General features: G+C 34.1%; 3 protein-coding genes across 5 annotated transcripts; all 3 read right to left on the reverse strand.

Annotated features, from left to right (window-relative positions):
* Positions 1-1,435: 1,435 nt before the first annotated feature.
* On the reverse strand, positions 1,436-5,046 carry LOC137831835 (protein EIN4). The gene is made up of 2 exons (XM_068639684.1): positions 2,922-5,046; positions 1,436-2,213 (listed from the first exon to the last, which is right to left on the reverse strand). The coding sequence occupies exons 1-2, from the start codon at positions 4,671-4,673 to the stop codon at positions 1,686-1,688; spliced, it is 2,280 nt and encodes a 759-aa protein (XP_068495785.1). The 5' UTR covers positions 4,674-5,046; the 3' UTR covers positions 1,436-1,685.
* Positions 5,047-6,948: 1,902 nt separating this feature from the next.
* Positions 6,949-12,673, reverse strand: LOC137831837 (AT hook motif DNA-binding family protein). 2 transcript variants are annotated; one of them, XM_068639687.1, is made up of 6 exons: positions 12,096-12,673; positions 11,760-11,812; positions 10,445-10,576; positions 8,324-8,476; positions 7,422-7,710; positions 6,949-7,358 (listed from the first exon to the last, which is right to left on the reverse strand). In XM_068639687.1, the coding sequence occupies exons 1-6, from the start codon at positions 12,478-12,480 to the stop codon at positions 7,294-7,296; spliced, it is 1,077 nt and encodes a 358-aa protein (XP_068495788.1). In that variant the 5' UTR covers positions 12,481-12,673; the 3' UTR covers positions 6,949-7,293. The 2 variants fall into 2 exon arrangements, with proteins under 2 accessions (XP_068495788.1, XP_068495787.1); XM_068639686.1 differs by having other exon boundaries at positions 6,949-7,373; positions 12,096-12,648.
* Positions 12,674-14,486: 1,813 nt separating this feature from the next.
* Positions 14,487-19,662, reverse strand: LOC137831838 (c-Myc-binding protein). 2 transcript variants are annotated; one of them, XR_011084490.2, is made up of 6 exons: positions 19,493-19,626; positions 19,326-19,398; positions 19,173-19,221; positions 18,977-19,100; positions 15,102-15,354; positions 14,487-14,977 (listed from the first exon to the last, which is right to left on the reverse strand). XR_011084490.2 is itself a non-coding variant. In XM_068639688.2 (5 exons), exons 1-5 carry the CDS (start codon positions 19,511-19,513, stop codon positions 14,891-14,893), a joined length of 354 nt encoding a protein of 117 aa, XP_068495789.1. In that variant the 5' UTR covers positions 19,514-19,662; the 3' UTR covers positions 14,487-14,890. The 2 variants fall into 2 exon arrangements, 1 of the variants encoding a protein (XP_068495789.1); XM_068639688.2 differs by lacking the exon at positions 15,102-15,354 and having other exon boundaries at positions 19,493-19,662.
* Positions 19,663-20,052: the final 390 nt, after the last annotated feature.

Genomic DNA, 20,052 nt, shown 5'->3' on the forward strand with positions numbered 1-20,052 from the left:
TTTTATTACACTAGTTGACTTGGAAGACGAGGATAAACGTAATCAACAGTTTTATTACAACAACCGAACTATGAGACATATCATAATTTACACAATAAGACTGAAACATAATCAGTATTAATATCAGCTAATTATTCAATTGCACGTCCTCTCATTAAAAAGCCCACAATAGCCATATCCTATTGATATAGACTTAATTTTTTGGAAAGCTTAAAATACTTTAGTAGTATATATTTTGATATGAAACTAAGAATTAAAATTCTGTAAATAAGTTTTGATTATTTAAAATTATAAAATTAAATAAATAAAAATTATAAATTCTTCATATTATTTCTTCTCTTCTCTCTCACTCTCACTCTCTTCCCTTTCCTTTTTTTTACTTCTCTTTAATCTTTTTCTTCTCCTCTCTCTTTTATCTCCATCCCTTTATAATATCGAGCCAAAAGAATCAATATTTTGTATTTTTATTTTTTTTATACTATTTAATGACTTTTGAGAAAGATCAAATATTCAACAAGTACTATCATTATGATTTTCATATAGTATGATACTGAAATTTTAATTCTTTAAATATATATTAAAAAATAAATGTTGCACATTTTAGGAGTTAATTTGTCTTATTCAAATAAAATTTTGAATTGATTGTAAACAGATATTTAAAAAATGAAAAAAAGAACTTTAAACATTTACCATTTTCTAAAATTTTGAAATTTCTCTAAACACAATTAGGAGAGATTAATACAATGTCACCAGCTAAAAAAGACAAAAAAAATATAGTTGAGGAGTTAAAGATCTTATCCCTAAATTTATCCTAATTGAACACTTCATAATCAGCATATCGCATTAGTAAAATTTGTAGTGTCTAAATTTGAATTTTAATGTACCATATCAAATTAAAATTTGATTAAGATTTTATCTATATCACTCTTCAAACCAATGGGAATAATCTTTGCTAGACTCAATCTTAGACACGCTAATCAAGTTGTGGATATCTCATGAGTATACAGAACAAACCCCTTATACCAAAACCTCCCCAGTAAGAACTCTTAAATAACTTTTAGAGAAATAATGTTTCACATTTTTTCAAAGTGTAATGACTATAAATATTTAAAAAGCATATGAAACTAATAAATAAGATAAAAAGAACATTAAACTCTGATGAGCATTAAAAAATAATTACAAAAATCTGTTAGTTATTATCAGGTGGCAAAGTCAAAATACAGGAACCAAACAATCTAAATTCAATTAACAAAAAGCTCTTCTAATTTGTATACCATTCATTTGAGGCAAGACCACCTATAATCAATTTTTATAAGTTAATAACTAATATTACAACAGTATATTCACAATTGTGCAACATAAACTAAAACTACTCTAATGTTTACTTTTGCCATATTCATCCATCTTTTGATATATATATATCAATGCAAGAAAGTACGCACTCTCAAGAAAATTTTGCATTTCATCCTTTTCTGTTTAATGATGGGAGGCGTGTCTATACACCTTGAACAAAGCCATAGTTCATTTCAAGACAAAAGGATTAAACAGAAAAATGGTTAGCAAAATGAATCTAGTATCTACTATCTAGTATATTTTAGTTTGTTAAAAATTCCAGGTTCTCTTTCAGAATGTCGTAGTGATGAATTTTGAGGAACCTAACAAATTTGAGATAATTAAAATTGTTCTCACAATTTTTCACCTGCACGTTGCAGGACTGTTCGAAGTTCGTCTGCTATCTCATGAAGGAGGATAGGTTTTTGAATCAAGCCATTCATTCCCACCTGGAGACATCTCTCCTTGACGTGTTCTTCTGCACTTGCAGTCAAAGCTACGATCAAGGGCCAATTACGGCTTTGGAATTTTCGAATCCTTCTTGCAACTTCAAAACCATCCATTTCTGGCATGTGAAGATCCAATAGAATAATTTTGAACGAGTTACCAGAGGCACTTATAGCACCGAGACATTCAAATCCTGATGAAACAGCAGTTACTTGACACCCCAGTTTCTCAAGCAGCTTCTTGGTCACAGTCCTGTTTACATCATCATCATCAGCTAACACAACCTTAAGCCCTCTAAACTGGGAGTTTGAAAAGTCTTTAGGAGCAAGAATGGATCTTCCATGAGATGACCCTTTCGGAAACCTGAGAAGAAGTGTCATTCCTTCTGTCACACCCAGAGAGTTAGTTGACATCCAAATATTACCTTGCATCATCTGCATACCATATTGTATCAACAGTCAGAATTACAAAAAAAAAATCACGCCACATTAAAACTAAACATACTTCAGTTGGTTTATCGCTGACAGCTGCTCAACTAACCCACAGTCAGGCTGGTAGGCAAGGACAAAATATTCGATTTTAGGCTCAAGTGTTCAAAATATACAGACAAAATGCATGACACGAGTTATTGTTATGTATATATTTAGTTTTTATTGTTCTCATAGTACAACTGAGAAATGGGGGAAATTTGAGTCTCTTTCGTGTTAAAATTACAGAACTAAATGATCTCTAACAGGAGAAAAAAGTAGACTCTCTTAGCCATGTCTTCTGTTTCAATATTCATTTTCTCCTTGACGCCTATGATGCTAAAAATTCCAACAATCTGGGTTAAGATCTCAAGACAGAATCCAACAATATATGATAGACATTGGATAAACAAGACAGAATCCTAAAGTTATAGAGGAAAATAGCAACTGTAAATTGGTGCTAGATCCCAAGGGATATCATGATTGTCATTAACAAAAAGAAAATTGTATTTTTATCACAAAAAGAAAGATAGTTGTTAACATACAGGAGATAAATTACAGCTCATGAGATAGAAAGCCTACATGCTAGGAGAGAAATCTGGCAAAATTGAATGTCACTACCATAAACAATAGATCACCGATTTGTAAATTTTGAAAAGAAAATGGTGCACTTACCTGCACTAGTGTTTTGCACATGCTGAAGCTCAGACCTGCCTTAGGTTCATTGTTGTGGTGCCTTCTACCAGAATAATTTGCTGTTGAAAATGATTCATCTGACTGGGAACTAATGTCATTTATTCGAAAATTAAATTTTATATGTACATAATCATTTTGCATGCTTGATCTCCATATTCCAAAACTTCTATCATCTTTATCTCCACTACTCCTTTCAAGATAAACTTTAAATATAAGCGTTCCTTTGTCACATATGTTCAATAAATAGCCAATCATATGTAAAATTACTTGGAAAGATCTTGCCTCATCACCAGCTACCAGATCAGGCAAAGTCTTGTCAACATCAACTTCAAGACCAAAGCCTTTATATATGCACAAACACTTGGTAGTGCAAGAAACTTCCCTCATCATTGAATGCAGATTGAAAGGTTTCATCTCTAACCGGAAGTTTCCATTGTCATTCGTGGAAATCTCCATCACATCATTAATCAATCGTGATAGGGCATTGCTAACTTTGAAAATTGAGTCAATAATAATCTTCTGTTCAGGCCTTATATTATCCTCTTGAAACATTGAAAGCAAGCCCAGGATTGAATGCATTGGCCTCCGCATTCCATGACTCATAACTTTCTCAAACGAGCTTCTTGCCTTCCTGGCCATCATTGCATTCTTCTGAGCATGTTGCAATGCCCGGTTTTGCTCTGCAAGTTTCTGGCTCATAAGCTGAGACTCTTCAAGAACAGACGCATGAGATAATGCCACAGCCACCTGGTCAGCAACCACTTCCACTATCTCTATTTCATGGGAGGTCCAAGCCCTGGAGTTTGAATTTGGAAGAACCAAAACCAATATAGCATAAGATGTCTCAACCAACTCTGGTGTTCCTCCTTTAAAATTGGAAACATGAAGTATTGGCATGCGGATGGCTGCTACCGCACCTGAATCCCCAGATCCACCACCTCTACTTGCAGCTCCTAGTGCAGAATCAGGCCTCAGAATCCACACCCCTTTGCTCTTCTTTATGTCCAACACATCCGGATCACTAATAGGAATAGAATTGTGAAAACTACTTGCCGAGTTTGGTTTCAACTCATGAGTTAAAAGCATTTCTCCCCTATCATCATCAGGCATCCAAACTGCACAATTGTGCAAGTCCAAGGTCTTGGAAAGCTCAACAAGTGTGGTATACAATATGGTATGCTTATCCAGAGACTTCCTAATCTCACAGGTGAGCATCCTAACATGCCAACTAGCTTCCTTCTGTTTCTTCATAATCCCAACCTCTTGGCCCAATTCCAACACATTCTGCCTCAAGAAGAGCTCTCTCACTTTAATTTTCAGCAGAAGAGGTATGAGGGTGGGAAAGGAAATGGCAGTGGCACAGGAGACAAGAGCAGTGAGGAACTTAGCAACAGTGAGGGAAAGAAACAACTGGAAGGAGTGGGGGCCATAGTAAGTATAGGCGTTGAGTAAATGGGTCAATCCACATAGAACTATGAAGGCAATGAATTGAAGGAAGACCAATTTAAAGGGGACATTGGAGCGACTGACAAAGTAAAGGAGCTCAAGGGGAATGGAAAAATATGCAATGGCGATGAAAAAGTCACTCACTTTCTGGCTAACCAGGACGTTGTGGATGCTCCAAAGCCCTTCCTCATCACAATTGCAGTGTGAATATTCCACTTCGATGGCAAAGACAGAGAGCACCATAACCAACAGCAAGAAAATAAAAAGAAGAAGCCCTCTCTCCATGGCGACAAAATAATTAGAGTAACTATTCTTCTTTTCTAAAGCATCCCCAGATAACAAACAGCTGAAATTGACATCACAGTTGGCACACACATTACAACAGATCTAAACTAAGCTCAATTTCCCAAAACCCTAACAATCTGGAGCCAGAAATTGAGAAGAAAAAGGAGGAATCAGGACTTGGTCTGGTTTTGGTCAATGATACTAATTGATAAAATAACGCTACCAATCACCAAAAATTCCAATCTTGGGTTTGAAGAGAGCACTTGGTCGCTGAGAGAGATGGGACCCACCCAAGTTTACATGAAGTGAACCTGAACTCCCTTCCACACAAACCTTTGCAGGTAATAATAACAAATCAGGCACTGAATTAATTACTACTGTAACACCATTTCAAAGATTTCTTAATGTAGCATTGATATTTTGTTTCTTTAAAACTACATTCAAAAGTATAAACAATTATTTAAGAGTTTGATTTTTAACTAGAAACTAAAATCAGATATGAAATCATTGATTCTAATTCAAACAAAAGAATATTACTTATTATAATAATAATGATGATGGTAATTAAGCCACTTAAAAATAATAGTGGTAATATTAGCAAGTAATTATTTATCATAAATTTAAAATATAATGTACATTAACTAGTAATTATTTATAATGAATTTTTAAATCTTAATAATAATATAATATTAATTGTCATAAATTTGAGTTGTATAAAGTAAATATTTATTGTACAATATTAGTATTTTTGTTTATCTTAAGGCTTATGGAACAAATATATTTTTCCACCTAGAGAAGGGAACATCAGTATTGGCCTGTTTTTTCTAATTTTGTAAAGTGGCCAAAGTGATGTGTTGTAGCAATGGAATGCTATGACCATTCACAGGTGGGGTCCTCCATCCACCTAAAATCACTTTCAGTGTCACCAGAGTTTTAAGTTTGATGTATGCATTTTATAAAAAAATCAAGAATGTTACACGTAAATTTATTCAAATAAAACCAATAAGAAAGCAGAACTATGTAATGCAAAATAAAATTTGATAGAAAAGCTTTTCAATAAAAAATAATTAAGATTGTTTTACAAGTAAAACTAGATGATAAAGAAATCGATAGTTAATAAGTTATGAGCTAGTTACTAATGGATAAATTAGTTTTAATTCATAGGTTATTAGTTGATAAATTTTTAACTTATAAAAGACTAAGTTATTGAATAAAAAATATGGGGTAAAATAATCTTTAATCTGGTTCATCACTTTTCTGTCGTTCTCTAGTGTCATAGTCTATGATATAATGTTTTTGAAGAAAAGTTGTTTGACCAAATTGATTAGAAATACATTCTCATTAAAGAAGTGAAAATCTAACTTTTTTTAGTTGAAATAATTTTTTTTAATAAAAAAGTATAATATTAATCTCATTAAAATATTTAATATAATACTGAATTAAAATGTTTAATAAAAATGATACATTACCATGATGTGTTTAGAAAAGCTTTATGATTATTGTAGAAAACATTTTTCATCAACCATATACAATTCAGTTATACAAAGATTAATAATGTCCAAGGTTCATTATTTTCCAATAATTTTATTTTCATATACCAAACAGCTGCCCAACACTATCTGGAAGAAAAATAAAGAAAATAAAAAGGCACCAAAGGTTGAATTCCGAGGTAGTTTTTAATATATGATTCAAAAGGTAATCATTGCAACATCCACATTCAATATTCAAAAATTGTACAAATGGCATCATTATATTGTACAAATACCACCACCAGCTCTTCTATCAATTTGTTTAAAACAAATCATATTGGATGTGTAAAAGAAAATTAAAGAGAATACTTTTATTGAATAATTAAGCTCAACTGAAGTATCTTTTACCTCTTTTAACCAATAACCAAGTTCTTCCATGATCGGAAAAAGAAAACCAAACATTAGTTAACAAGCTAAAAAAGAGACCAATTATTCCAAAACATTGTTAGTAAGTCCTCTCTATTTAATTCCATCAAAATTGATAACCGCATTTAATAATTGCACAAGGTGCAATTGAAAAAGTTAATAATTTTGTGTATCTAAACATCTGAGGACACAGAATATAGTTAAAAAAAGCATATGACGCATCTTACAACAAAATTTAGTTAACCATCTTACACTATGCAGTATGTAAAGTGCACCCTAAAAATCGAAAAAGTTACAACAGGAGCTTTTACGTACTTTATCAGCGTAAGGGCCCAGAAGGTGAAAAGAGAAAGATAATCGATATTTTGAAAATAGGCCAATTAAATGAAGAAGCATGATATGATAATGATCTGAAAATGGAAGGAAAATATAATCCACAACAGATTAACTAATCTAGGAAAGATATAACTATCATATTTATCCCGGTATAAACTAACAGGCCAGCAAAAATGAAGTAAGCAACCCTGATTTATAAATACAACAGCAGTAAATGAGGCAGAACAATATTTTCAAGGACAAGCATTAGTATTAATTTTCAGAAGCCACGAGCTTTAATGAATGGTGCATACTATAAACGGCATCACGTGACAAAGAGGGCTGATATGTAGAGATATCATACATCTATCGCACACTGATTTATCAAATCCAAAAGCCATATTGAGTTTTCAATCGGGAATTTGCTCATAGCCCCCATTCTCAGGAGACTGGTGCGTCCCATGACCTGTCCTTCCTGCAGATAGGAAACCTTATTGCACCACAGCCAAAGTATTAGAAGGGGCAGGTTAGTCCATACCTGTCAGCTCAAAACTGCTATTTCTTGAATCTCGACGAGCCCAGTCTGTGGACCGGGGAGGCGTACCCTGCAAACCAAGCTGTTGAATCATGAAATGACTTCCCCCCATAGCTTGATGCTCATCATTTCCACGTATTGGATTTCCACCAGGAGGAGACTCGACTGATTGGCGGAAACCTAAACTTGATACTGGTTCACCAACTGGTGGTGGTGGCAACTTGCTTACAGAGGCATCAACTTTTGGACTAGAATCCTTCTTGTTGTCAATAAAAAATGTTCCAACGATGACCTGTGTAGATTAACCTTTCATCAAAAATGACTTCCAGGCAGTGGTTGGTAGGAGTGAAAACAGGAAGGTCCAAAAAATAACAGTGAAATTTGACAATGTAGATATAAAGTAAGTCTATATGTATATTTTTTTCATCGGTTTTCCCTATCAATTTTACTCTTATCAACCACAACCCTAAATGCCCATCTCATCTCCCCCTTTTCTTCCTATGAAAATTTTATACACGCAAAATCACATTTGTGTATATTAGGTAAGGGCTATAAAAAAAGAAACTACAGAGCAAGCAGGAACATAAGTAGAGAAGAACTGTTCACATATAACTTTCTCTCTAACCCCAGTTTTACCTTGGAGCATCTGTTAGCAACGTCATAACATCGACAGCGTAACATATCAACAACTACCAAACCTTCCCACTAAATGAGGTTGGTTATATCTAATGGTACATAATGTCATAATCATAAATTATGTTGATGACACATAATTTAAATCTAAGTCCTCATTAATGGTTAGGCCTACAATTTTTCAAGGCACAAATTGCATATTGATAAGACCAAGAAAAATAGAAATAGCGCACAGCTCATATTTCCCACCGAAAAGTTCTTTCTGAAATTACCTGAACTGGACCAGCTGCTTTAAGCGGTCCACCAACTCCACCACCTATGATTTGTCCATCAGTGTTCGATAAACATACACTTAGACCACCAGTTCGAGTTCCAAGTTCATTACGGACGTAAGAACCAGTAAGTGAAATAATCTCAAACCGACCCTGATGTCAGAGCAAAAGAGTCAAACTTTGATAACTGCAATATGAGCACATGACTACCAAATATAATAAAGCAGATTGACTTGACAAAAAAAAAAGTAAAATTATTATTTTCAGCAATTAGTCATGTGTTAATTATGTTGTAGACAATGATTCCTGCTTAATAGTTAATTCATTGACAAGCGACAACACAGGAAAAAAATATTACTAACTTAATGCTGACCGGCACTAACTTTTAAGTGACCAGTCGTAATCTAATATAGATAGTTTTCATTAAGGTTCCTCATCGTGTCTGTGATCTTGAAGGTAACTGAAGAACGGATCAATTTTCTTATAAGAAGACGGTGCAAGAATTATCTACAGAAAATGAAACCATTTTGCTTAAGCTTCCAATTTAGGCCATCAGAAAAATTGTCCATAAAAGTTGGGGTTATACAAACAAGCCATAAACACACACGTGTACACGAGAGGAGAAAATAGGATGAGAAAAAAATGAAGAATATGAAAAGGGAAAATTAGTTACTGTTATTAAATGGAATTTTAAATGAACATCTCTAATCCAATGTTTTATTAGCATAATTGAGAAACAAGAGTATTCAGACTGAACTTCTTCAGAAATTTATGAGCAAAAATGAAGACAAAACACTAGTCTCTTTATTACTAGTAGAGAAAAATTCAAATTTGAAAACTCATTCACCTTGTTTGATGACAAGAGAAGAATCTTAAATTAAAGGGAGAGTACATTTCCTCTCCCACGTAATGCTTAAATTATACTTCCTTTCCCTCCAATTTTAAAAATTACACTCTCCATCCATGTCAGAAGCATGTTGCACTTCAGTGCAATGGCATTAACTGATCCTCTTAATGGTGGTAAACAATTATGAATAAGCCTCCTAGTAGGGATGGAAATGGGTAAGATTTGAAAAAGGTTACAAAATCCATTCCTACACTCACATTTAAAGCAAAACCTGCCTCTGAACCCATACCCTCAGAACCTCACCCATTAACCACATTCTAATTAAATAGAATATTTTCTTTCTGACAAACAAGTAAAACAAAAATGGTGTTGTTAATACTGAAATCAATTATGAAAAATCAACCACACAAAAAACATTAACTAAAATTTATACCCCAAGTTGGATGGAAGAACAACCAACTGCTCCCATAATTAGATGAATATAAAGCCATGAAAATTTAAGAAAACAAAAGCCCTTAAGGTTTGAGAAGAGAATTATATCATGGGTAAACTTCAAGATGATAACTTCTATCATTGAGTAAGTAATTAAATATAATATTTCAAATTTTAGGTTTAATTTATTAAATGACATGGGTATGAAGTGGGGTGCATATTAAAGTACCCACCCATACTGGCATCTCCACACCTATTCCCATAAAACTCTAGCAAGTATTTATACCTGGTCCCAAACCCATTTAGTAGATAACTTTCCTCCACATCTTTTTGTTAGGTACACATTGGGTCCAAATACATTTTTAATCTCTCCCAAGAGCATTTTTGCTCCCTGCAACTTTTAGTGTCACTGGAAACTAATTTTCCACATAGGACTTTTATGAACGAAATAATGTTTAGAATATTCCTACTAGTAGTAGCTTTAGAACTTCATCAAAAATCTTATTTTTTACCATTTGATATAAAAGTTTAAAAACAGTTGCCATTGCCAATAATGAAGAGTGTCACAGAGGAAACTATCTTTAAGAGGCTCATTCACATTAAATAACCAAAGTGCAACACATCAATATCTCTAAGGAGGAGAATGCAATTTACCCAACAATAAAATAAAATATATCATAAACAAGATTTTAAGTCTTGGCTATTGTAATACTTGAATAAACTAGATTTAGACCAAAATTGAAAGTTTCAACTTTTCCTTTTCCTTTTAAAGATATTCTAAAGAATATCTATAAGAATATAAAAAATAGATATTATACAAAAAAAAGTGACTAATATTTTACCTCATATGTAATGTTGCCTCCTGAGGTTGCTGGCTGGCGAAGAGAGGCATTAGAGATGGAACCAGATGCAGACAGAATACACATTTCACGCCTACTTTGTTGCATGAATAACATAATTTTCTGCCCAACATCCTATTGAGTGCATAGTTAAACAGTAATCAAAGTAGTACACATACAGAAGAAAACTGAAAATATATCTGGACAAATGAAAAAACATAATAAATTCAAACACCAAGGATGGAGGAAAATTTACAAGTTCTATAAAGATTGGTGAACTACAAGGAGAAATTGAATAACATCAGAAAAATACAGAAACTAATAAATTCTCTGAAACAAATTTATATGTTGGAAATGCAGAAAAAAAGAGAAACTATACTGACTCTAACAGTTCACATGACATCCACATGTTAACTATGGCTATTGGGCACACTCATTGTGCCGCACCTAGATCCATTATAGGAACCCTTAAGCAGGTGCAACTTGGTGAACTTCAGCAAGAGACATGGGATGACTAACCTGGCCCCTAAAAGGCATTATTCCTGAATTGTGCTAGATTGCTCCCTCTCAACACACAATCTCAATTACAAGAGACACTGTTACAGTATTTATGAAATCATTGTTCATCAACTCATTTAGTTACTTAAAACATGATCTGCCATGAAATTACTAATTGAAAAGACTGAAATCACCACCACACAAGAAAACCATGCAGGTTGAACAAATCCGGAAGGACAATAAATAGATGGGACGGGGTGGAACAAAACATATAGTAATTAATTACTAATTAGCTGGGGTGGTAAATGAGTATAACTATTCAAGCTTGACGGGTTAAATGTTTGATCAAACTGATTTGTTTGATTAAAGAAACAAACACAAACTTAAAACTTGATATTAAGCCCAGTTATTTAAATGAGCCAAGCTTATGCTCAATAACTTTGATAATAACAACTCACGAATAGCTCATTTATATACATAATATAAAGTTAAAATTACAAAACTAATCTCTAACGTATTGAATATCCATCAATTTACTAATGTCCTGGAACTACTACGAAGGATTATTCAATAGGTAAGAAACTGTATAATGTGATTTCTAATACCTGGGAGATTGCTTATATAATTTGTTTATTTAAGGAACTACTATTAAGTGTACATAGTGACATTTTGGGTATGAAATTTATGGGTTGTTACTTTATTTTATAATATAATAACCAAATCATTTGGGACTTTGACTGTACTTGCCCTGAAGCAAGTAGATGCAGAAATCTAAAATCAACAAACAATATTCGAAGACTGAAGTATGAATAACGCATACCTCACCAGCAGCAACAGCAATGACATGTGGAGTGAACCCCTGCCCTGCATTGCCTGCATCACCCCATTCACAGCAGAAACATCTAGTTAAAATTCTGCCATCAATCGTGCACTCGATACCTTAGGTATTTTTGTCAATCCTTAAGCTAACAGAGACATTTTCATATGACTGAGAAACACTTTCAAACTCGTACGAAACGCTATACTCGCAATCCCAATCCTAACGATTTTGAAATTAGAACGAAACAATGAACGCAGAATCCACCAACACAGAGAGAAACAAGCGAACACATCAGAAGCGGAATTAACAAACGAAATTGAGAAAGGGAAAGCGAACCTAGAGCGAAGGAATGGGATTTCTTGGACGTGAAAGATGAGGAAGAAGGGAACGTTGGGGAGTTGGGCTTCTTGTCCGCGGAGAACGAATGAGACGACGCCGTAGAGGCTTTCTTCGCGGCAAGAGCCTGCTCCGGCGTGCCGTACTTCCTCGGCCGCCCCCGCTTCCTCTTGGCCGGTTCCAGCTGCGACGACACCGCCGAGGCCACCGAGTGAGGGTACAGCATGTGGGACCCGTCGGCGTTGGGCAAGAGGCCGTTAGTCGGGGAGGCGGTGGTGGTTGCAGCTGTCTGCGGCGGTGGCTGGGGCTGGTGGTGATGGTGGTGGTGGGGGTGGTGGTGGTGGTGGTGGAAGAAGGAGGTGAGTTGGTTGTCATTAGGTTCCATGTTTGGGACAGAAAGATGTGTGTGCTCCCACTGCTCCCACTGCAATTTTTTTAGATATTTTATTTTCTTTTTATAATGAAAACAAAAACAGTTTATCTTGGAAGAAGGGCAGTGCAGAGTCTGAACTGAACCCTTTCATTTTTGTCTCTCCCTCTCTTTTTTTCACCCCAAATCATATCTCCCTCTCACTCTCATATTTTATTATTTTCTTTTCCACCATATTTAATTTAATAACACTATTAAGAATAATAATAATAAATAATAATAATAATAGGGTTAAATATGGAAAAAAAAGAAAAAATGGTGAAGTGGGAGGTGGATATTTGAATGGGTGACAAGGAAGTAGTGAGTAGGAGCAGTCACAGACAGTGACACTGACAACCAAATATTCAAACCGATAAGGGTTGGCCTTCTTCCTGAATCCTAGTCACTCAACCAACCTTACCTTCTCTCTCTCTTTTTTCTTTTCTTTCTCCCTTCCACACAAGATTTTTTCTTCACACTTCACTCAAATAACTAATTACCCTTTTGTTTTTCTTTGTTTATAATGCAGAAAAAATGGCTTCATGCTATTAATCAATACAAATATTTGTACTGATAGAAATTTTAAAATGTATTAACAGAAAAACTAACATTTTGGGTAAGATAAGTTGTAGATGCTTTTCATATCTAATGACTAATAACACCATTGGTCCTTTTTAGTATTCACAGAAGAGATTTTGGAAGTCTGACTTTAAATAGGGTTATCTAGAAGCCAAGATTGGACGTGTGTGGGATTTGTGCTATGGGTTTGTGAATAGGGAGACATCATCAATGAATGAGAATACTATGTTAGTTGTGCAACATGTGACATTGTGGGAGGGGTTGGCATAAGGTAAGCTATATGCAGATTAATAGTCCATTTGTACAAAATTTTCAACAAAAGACTTTTCAAAGTACAGAAGATAAAATGGATAAGTTTTTTCATAAATTAAAATTAATTTAATTATACATCTTAAAATAAAATGGATTCATTTTATTTCCTTTTCTTATAACTTATAAGTGTTAATTTTATTTAGCTATTCAGATTAGGAGTTCTTAATTTACAAGAAATCACGTTCCCCAGTCACAAGTAATCAAACAGAAAATTAAAGTCACACCATACTCGTCGTAGCATGATGAACAATACAAAACATGGTAATGGGCAAAGATAAAAAAAATATCGTAATAAATGGTGAATAAGTGCAGTGGTTGACGCATCTATGCACCCATGCAATGAAAAACATTCAATCTAATTCCAAACCTTTTTTCACTTCTACCAAAATATTGACTTGATCGTGTGAATGTAAACTTGGAAAGCCTCTGAAAGAAAGAACCCATCCGATATTTCAATTAATTTGACAGATGTTCTCTTTTCTTTTGAACCATTGTTGAATACTTATACACTGGGATACATTTGACAAGTTATTTTTTTTCTTGCAATAACCAAATTTTAAGTAACCTTTATGCATAAAAATTAAAATTCCCGATAAACCTATTATACAGTAAATATAATTCAACCACAGTTTCATTACAATTTTTGAACCAACTGAATCATTACCGAGAAGTCTAAATAGTAACGATCACAATTTTTTTTCTTCTCAATTTATGGTAAACAAATCTCTTAATTTTAAATATTCTATTGTTTAAGATAATATATGCATTATTCACTTATTTTTCCAGAAGCTCATACAGAAATGATAAAGATACGCTGAACTAAACGCTTACCCTCACTGTTGAGGCAAGTTTAGCTGTAGAATTAGGTGGGTAATGTGATTTTTAAAATATTTCCTAAAATAAATCAGACATTTTATGCTCCCAACAGAGAAGAAAACATTAAACGTGGCAAAAATGTCTAATTAGATTTCTCAAGCCCTCCACGGTTGAGGGTTATGATATGACCATTTAGGCTATATAAACTGGCAGTTCAGACTTTCTTCTGCCTAATTTAGGCGCAACTAAGTGAAGGAACTAGGACAGGCAAAAAGTTCAAACTAAAACTCAAAATCAATTACATTGTATTCCAAGAAGCAAGCAAAATTCTGTTCGAAATCAGAATAACTTGATAAGAAATCAACACCATTTCACACATAGATCACAGCTGAAGTAAACGGAAGAGGTGATTACAAGTTACAACAGAATCCCCTATAACTACAATCTACCAATTGTCACTCCTCAACAACAACAATAATGATGATAATAATATCAACAATGATCTCATCTCAGTAGGTGAGACTGGGATACATGAATCATATGATACCATGGAATTCGGTAAAAAACCAAATTCAAAAAAATATTATTCACTATCAGTAGTCACTTTGACGGGAAAAAAAAAATAACACTGGGAAATTGCAAACCAGGTTACCTCCAAGAATTGCAAGTTTCAACAGCTTTAGAGCCCATCTTTCGGAGATTCACTGTCAGTTGTTTCCTTGGTAGATACCGTTGCCAAGACATGTGAGCTTTTGATTTCTTCTAACTGTGAAGACATAGGATACATTGTAAATAAACCCTAACATCAGTCAAACAGAAAAATAAAAACAACAAATTCAAGAGAATCAATAGAATATTTGAATAGAAGGTATGAAGGGGCCAAAAATTACCAAATTGTGGATTAGAAGTTTAGTATTTTCTTTTGGTTTAGGGGATCTTTAATGTTTTTCCCCACAAATGTAATGTTGAAGCCGAGAGTCACAGCCCACTTATATGGAGATCAATAATCATCACAGATGGAAATTAACAAACTTCAGAATGCATCTATTGGACGTCAAGATTTTGGAGAATAATTTATATCCTTTTCAGCGGCATGGCATGTGAGGGAACACACAATACTTAACCTATCGCATTTCTCCAATCCTGATAAATGTAAACTTGACCAACTAGTTATCAATGGAGTTAATGGACAAAAGCAAATTACATGGGATTGTACATTTATTTGTAATTTGTATTTGAAACTGTTATTCTCTTAATTAGAATAACATGCTTAAACGTATCTTTGGCAATTTAGCAGATTTAGTGGGCTGAAAATCTGATCGACAGCTTGTAATTAAATTGTATTTATATCAGATGTCTCGGGCAGGGAAAAAAACACAATTTGGCCTCATGCTCTCTAAGTTTAACACGGCATTAACCTAGGTCACAATCCCAGAACTCATGCGTTTTTGTTCTTGCTTTTTCACCCTAGTCCAAGTTTCTAGATCTTTTTTGTTTTCCAGTCAAAATTTATTGGTTACCTGTTTCTCTGTCCCGATTACCCTTCAGTTGTATTTTTGTTTCCTTTTAACTACATCCATGTCTACGAAAAATAAATGATGTTCTAACAGTTTGCCTTAATGGCAAAAATTACTCAGCATGGGAGTTCCAATTCCAAATATTTGTCAAAAGGAAAAGATTTGTGGGGACATGTTGATGGTAGCACAACTGACTCTGACAAAATCCTACATAAGATAGTCTCTCCATATATTTTTACTCTCATGAATTGAGAGTAAACTTGACATCTGATAGTAGCAATTCATGAAACTACTAAACGACGCCAATTTCTTTCTGAAATTGTGATCTGACCTTGAATGCATGTCTCAATGATTTGTTATGTGAAGAATATCAATCATTTGTTGTCCCAGCAACATACATGGCAGAAGGGAAGTCAACAAATAGCGATGTGAGTGCTACTCAATGGTTTTGCTGCAAGCAGTTTGGACATCATGCTCCACTGTAAAATAAAATACTGCAACTATTGCAAAAAAGATAGACATCTTATTAAGGAATGCCTAATAAGGCCACCCAAGCGAACTGCAACAGCCTTTATATCACATGATCACATCAGTTGATTCCTCTGCTTCTAGCAGTTCTTTCAATCCAGCAACTGTCCAAAAAAATGCTACTACTATTGCTCCTACTTTGACTCCTGAAATGGTTCAACAAATGATCATTTCAGTACTCTCTGCTATTGGATTTTGAGGTAAATCCTTTTCACCTTGGTATTTTGATTCTGGGGCTTCCAACCACATGACAAACAATGTTCAATTCCTTAATACTATAAAATAATATTCTGGCAATCTAAAGATACATAGTGCTGATGGAAATCAATTTCTTCTCACAACGACAGGTGATATTATATTTCTTCATCTCTAAACCATGTTTTTGTCTCTCCTGGTCTCAGTAGAAATCTCATTTACGTTGGTCAATTAGTTGACAATGATTGTCAAGTATAACATTCTAGTTGTCATGTGCAGGATCAACAAACTCCATCTCTGGTTTTCTTGGAAATAAACAAACTCCATCTCTTGTTTTTCATTTTGATTTCATTCCTTGTAAGCTTGGCAAAAGTAAAATTCTATCCTTTCAAACACGTTACTCAAATGCAACATAGCCTTTTCATATCATCCATAGTGATGTTTGGGAGATAACAACCATTATATCTCATGCTAATTACAATTATTTTCTAACTTTTATTGATGGTTACAGTCCTTTACTAGGGTTTATTTTTTTTGCGCTCCAAACATGAAGTGTTATCCACTTTCAAATTTCTTTATGCTTATGTTCAGACCCAGTTCTCATCCAAAATCAAAATTCTTCACTCTGACAATAGGGATGAATAGACATCAAATTCCTTTCAAGTGTACCTACAATCCAATGTCATTATATCTCAATCCTCTTGCCCTTCAACCTCACTACAAACGTGGAGTTAAATGAAAAAACTGCCATTTGCTTGATGTTGTTTGCACCCTCTTGCAAGAGTTTCATGTGCAATCTCAATTTTAGCGTGAAGCCCTTCCATTGTCATCTCCTTCAATAAGCAATGAGTCCCCCTTCACTCGATTATTTGGTCACCCCCAGAGTACTCGACTCTTCACATCTTTGATTGTGTATGTTATGTCCATCTTCCTCCACAAGAATGCACCAAACGGATTACACAATTTGTTGAATGTGTTTCTTGGTTATTCTCCTTACCAAAAGGCTGTGCTTTACGAGTTATGATCCTAACCTTAGTTGGATTCAGGTCTCTAGAAATGTCATCTCCAAGAGAATACATATTATTTTTGCAACACATCATGGCTCTCTTCTCCAATTTCTATTTTGCCATTGTTTTCTAACTCTTTGGAAGGTCAATCATCATCTAAACCTTTCTTGGTCAATGAAAGACGAAGTGTTGCAACTCAAAATCAGGAACAAACTCCCATGAGGCCCCTCAAAATAATTCCTTGGCTGCTGACCTAGTGCAGGAACCAGATCCAGCTCCACTGTGACGCAGTTTGCATGTTCTTAAGCCCACAAATAGGTAAATAAATTCCTTGACAGCAACATTATCATCCATTCTTATTCCTTCTCATAAACAGGTCATGGAGAATGAATGTTGGCAAAAGGCTGGTGAAACCGAACTTCTCAACTTAGAAGAAAATCAAACATAGGATGTAGTATTATTGATGCCTGTGGATATACCAACATCAATTTGAGGGGGGTGTACACAGAATTAATGGACAAAAGCAAATAATATAAGATTGTACATTTATTTGTACTTATACCTGTTATTCTCATCTCTTGATTAGGATAATATTCTTAAATGTACATATGGCAGTTTAGCAGATTTAATGGGCTGAAAATCAGATTGACAACTTATAATTAAATTGTATTTTTATGAGATTTCTACAGCAGAAGAAGGCAGAGTTTTGGCCTCATGCTCTTTGAGTTTAACAAAAGTATAATAAGAGAGTATGAAGAGAGGATCTTTTATTTATACTGGGAGTGAGATGAGCACATATTGATAATTAAATCTTGTTAAAAATAGTAAAGAACAAGACACAAAAATCACATAACTTCTTCAAAAAGTCATGTTATTATAAGTACCTCCTAATACTGGTTGTCCATATTTACAGAAATGTTAACAATTAAGTGCCCGAGAGGAGCTGGTAATCTTGACTATTCAGTCAAAGTGGATGGTCAAAATTGGTTTTAACTTTCAAGTAAAACAATCTTCACTATCCACAAGAGAAGCTTTGTTCTCTTCTGCCAGTCCCCGACCTCCATCCCTTCTATAAAGGTCCACAGCTCTTTTACTAGCCATATTTTTCCCTTACTTTGTCTCCTACATTACCATTAACGAACCTAAAATAACCGAGTTCCCTAACCACACAAGACATTATTAATCCATCATAACTAAGTCCATATTCTTGTTGCTAATCAAGAGTCCCACTTTTCTTTATACACAGTAAATTATTCTTTTCACCTGCCATCATGAATCCAGACATCTAAAACCCTGCACATTACATGTATAACTACGGTTGGATAAACTTCTCAGTAAACACGAATAAAAAAGGGAAATAAAGTCGTAAAATGAACTAATCTTCTCCCTTAAAATCAACTTATGTACTTCAAGTTTTGATCCAATTCTCTAATAAACATAACACAGACTGTAGTTTAATATTACATATTCACTGTAAAAAAGTAAAAAAATGGTAAATAATAATATAAAGAAAAAAACCTCTTTGCAGGTTCTCTGGTGCGCTGCCAACAGCTCATTGTATTTGATTTGCAGATCGGAGAATTCGGCCTGCAATTTTTCATACTCAGGTATGGAAGGACAGCTCAACTTCTGTTGAATGAACCTGCGAAGAGAAGCGTGTGTGTCACATGCGTGGAGTCACAAACAAGAATGGAAAGTGAAGAAGTGAACATACTCAACGGCAGAAGAAGGCTTGTCGTTTTGCTCGTACAAAGCAACCAGAACTTCAAAAACGCCAAATTGGGAACAAAGAAAGCAACAAGAGTTATTAATTAACAGAGCAATTACTTGAAAAACGCAGAGAGGGATATGCGAATGGGAAAGAAACCTTTGGTGAGAGCATCCACAGCTCCACTTGTTTCCAGATATTTTCTAAAACCTTCCTTCTTCGCTTCTTTTTCCTACAATTAATTCATAATAACTTTTACATTCTCAGATTCATTCATATTAACTGAGAAAAGGGAAAAACAGAAAGAAAATCATAAAACTTGGAACCTCTTTGTATCGCATCATCATCTGTTTAGATCCACACCCAATGTTTCTGTTCCTTGCTTTGCCACCTCCCACCACTCTTCATACTCATTAAATAATTCTTGGTGGTTTAATGGAGAAAAACAATGTCAAAGTCTATTTTTTATTTATTTATTTAACAAGTCTCATTTATTGTGTATTAACAAAATTATGCAAGAAAATACATTGTTATAACGTTTCCTTCATCCTTAAGGTATATCTTTTTTATCCAAGTAGTTTTTGAAATAAAATTCATTTAAGATAATCTTAGAAGTAAAAGTACAATAAATATATTACATAGCCTCTCAAATGTTTTCTTAAAAAATAGTTCCTAATTTTTTATATACAATAACATAGAGATTAATGGATATTTTTTTTTCATTAAATTCAAAGTATTTCCGATTGGATAGTTAAATAATTTCATACTTAAACAATTACTTCAGAGAAAAAAACTGAAATTTTTGGGATGAAATTAATTGTTAATGTCTTTTCTTTTCTTTTCTTTTTTTCTCTGGCCCTTTTTCTAGTGTCTTCTTTGCACGCCG

This window comes from Phaseolus vulgaris, chromosome 6 (assembly GCF_051622355.1).
Source record: "Phaseolus vulgaris cultivar YP4 chromosome 6, ASM5162235v1, whole genome shotgun sequence".
In the NCBI taxonomy this organism is placed as follows: domain Eukaryota; kingdom Viridiplantae; phylum Streptophyta; class Magnoliopsida; order Fabales; family Fabaceae; genus Phaseolus; species Phaseolus vulgaris.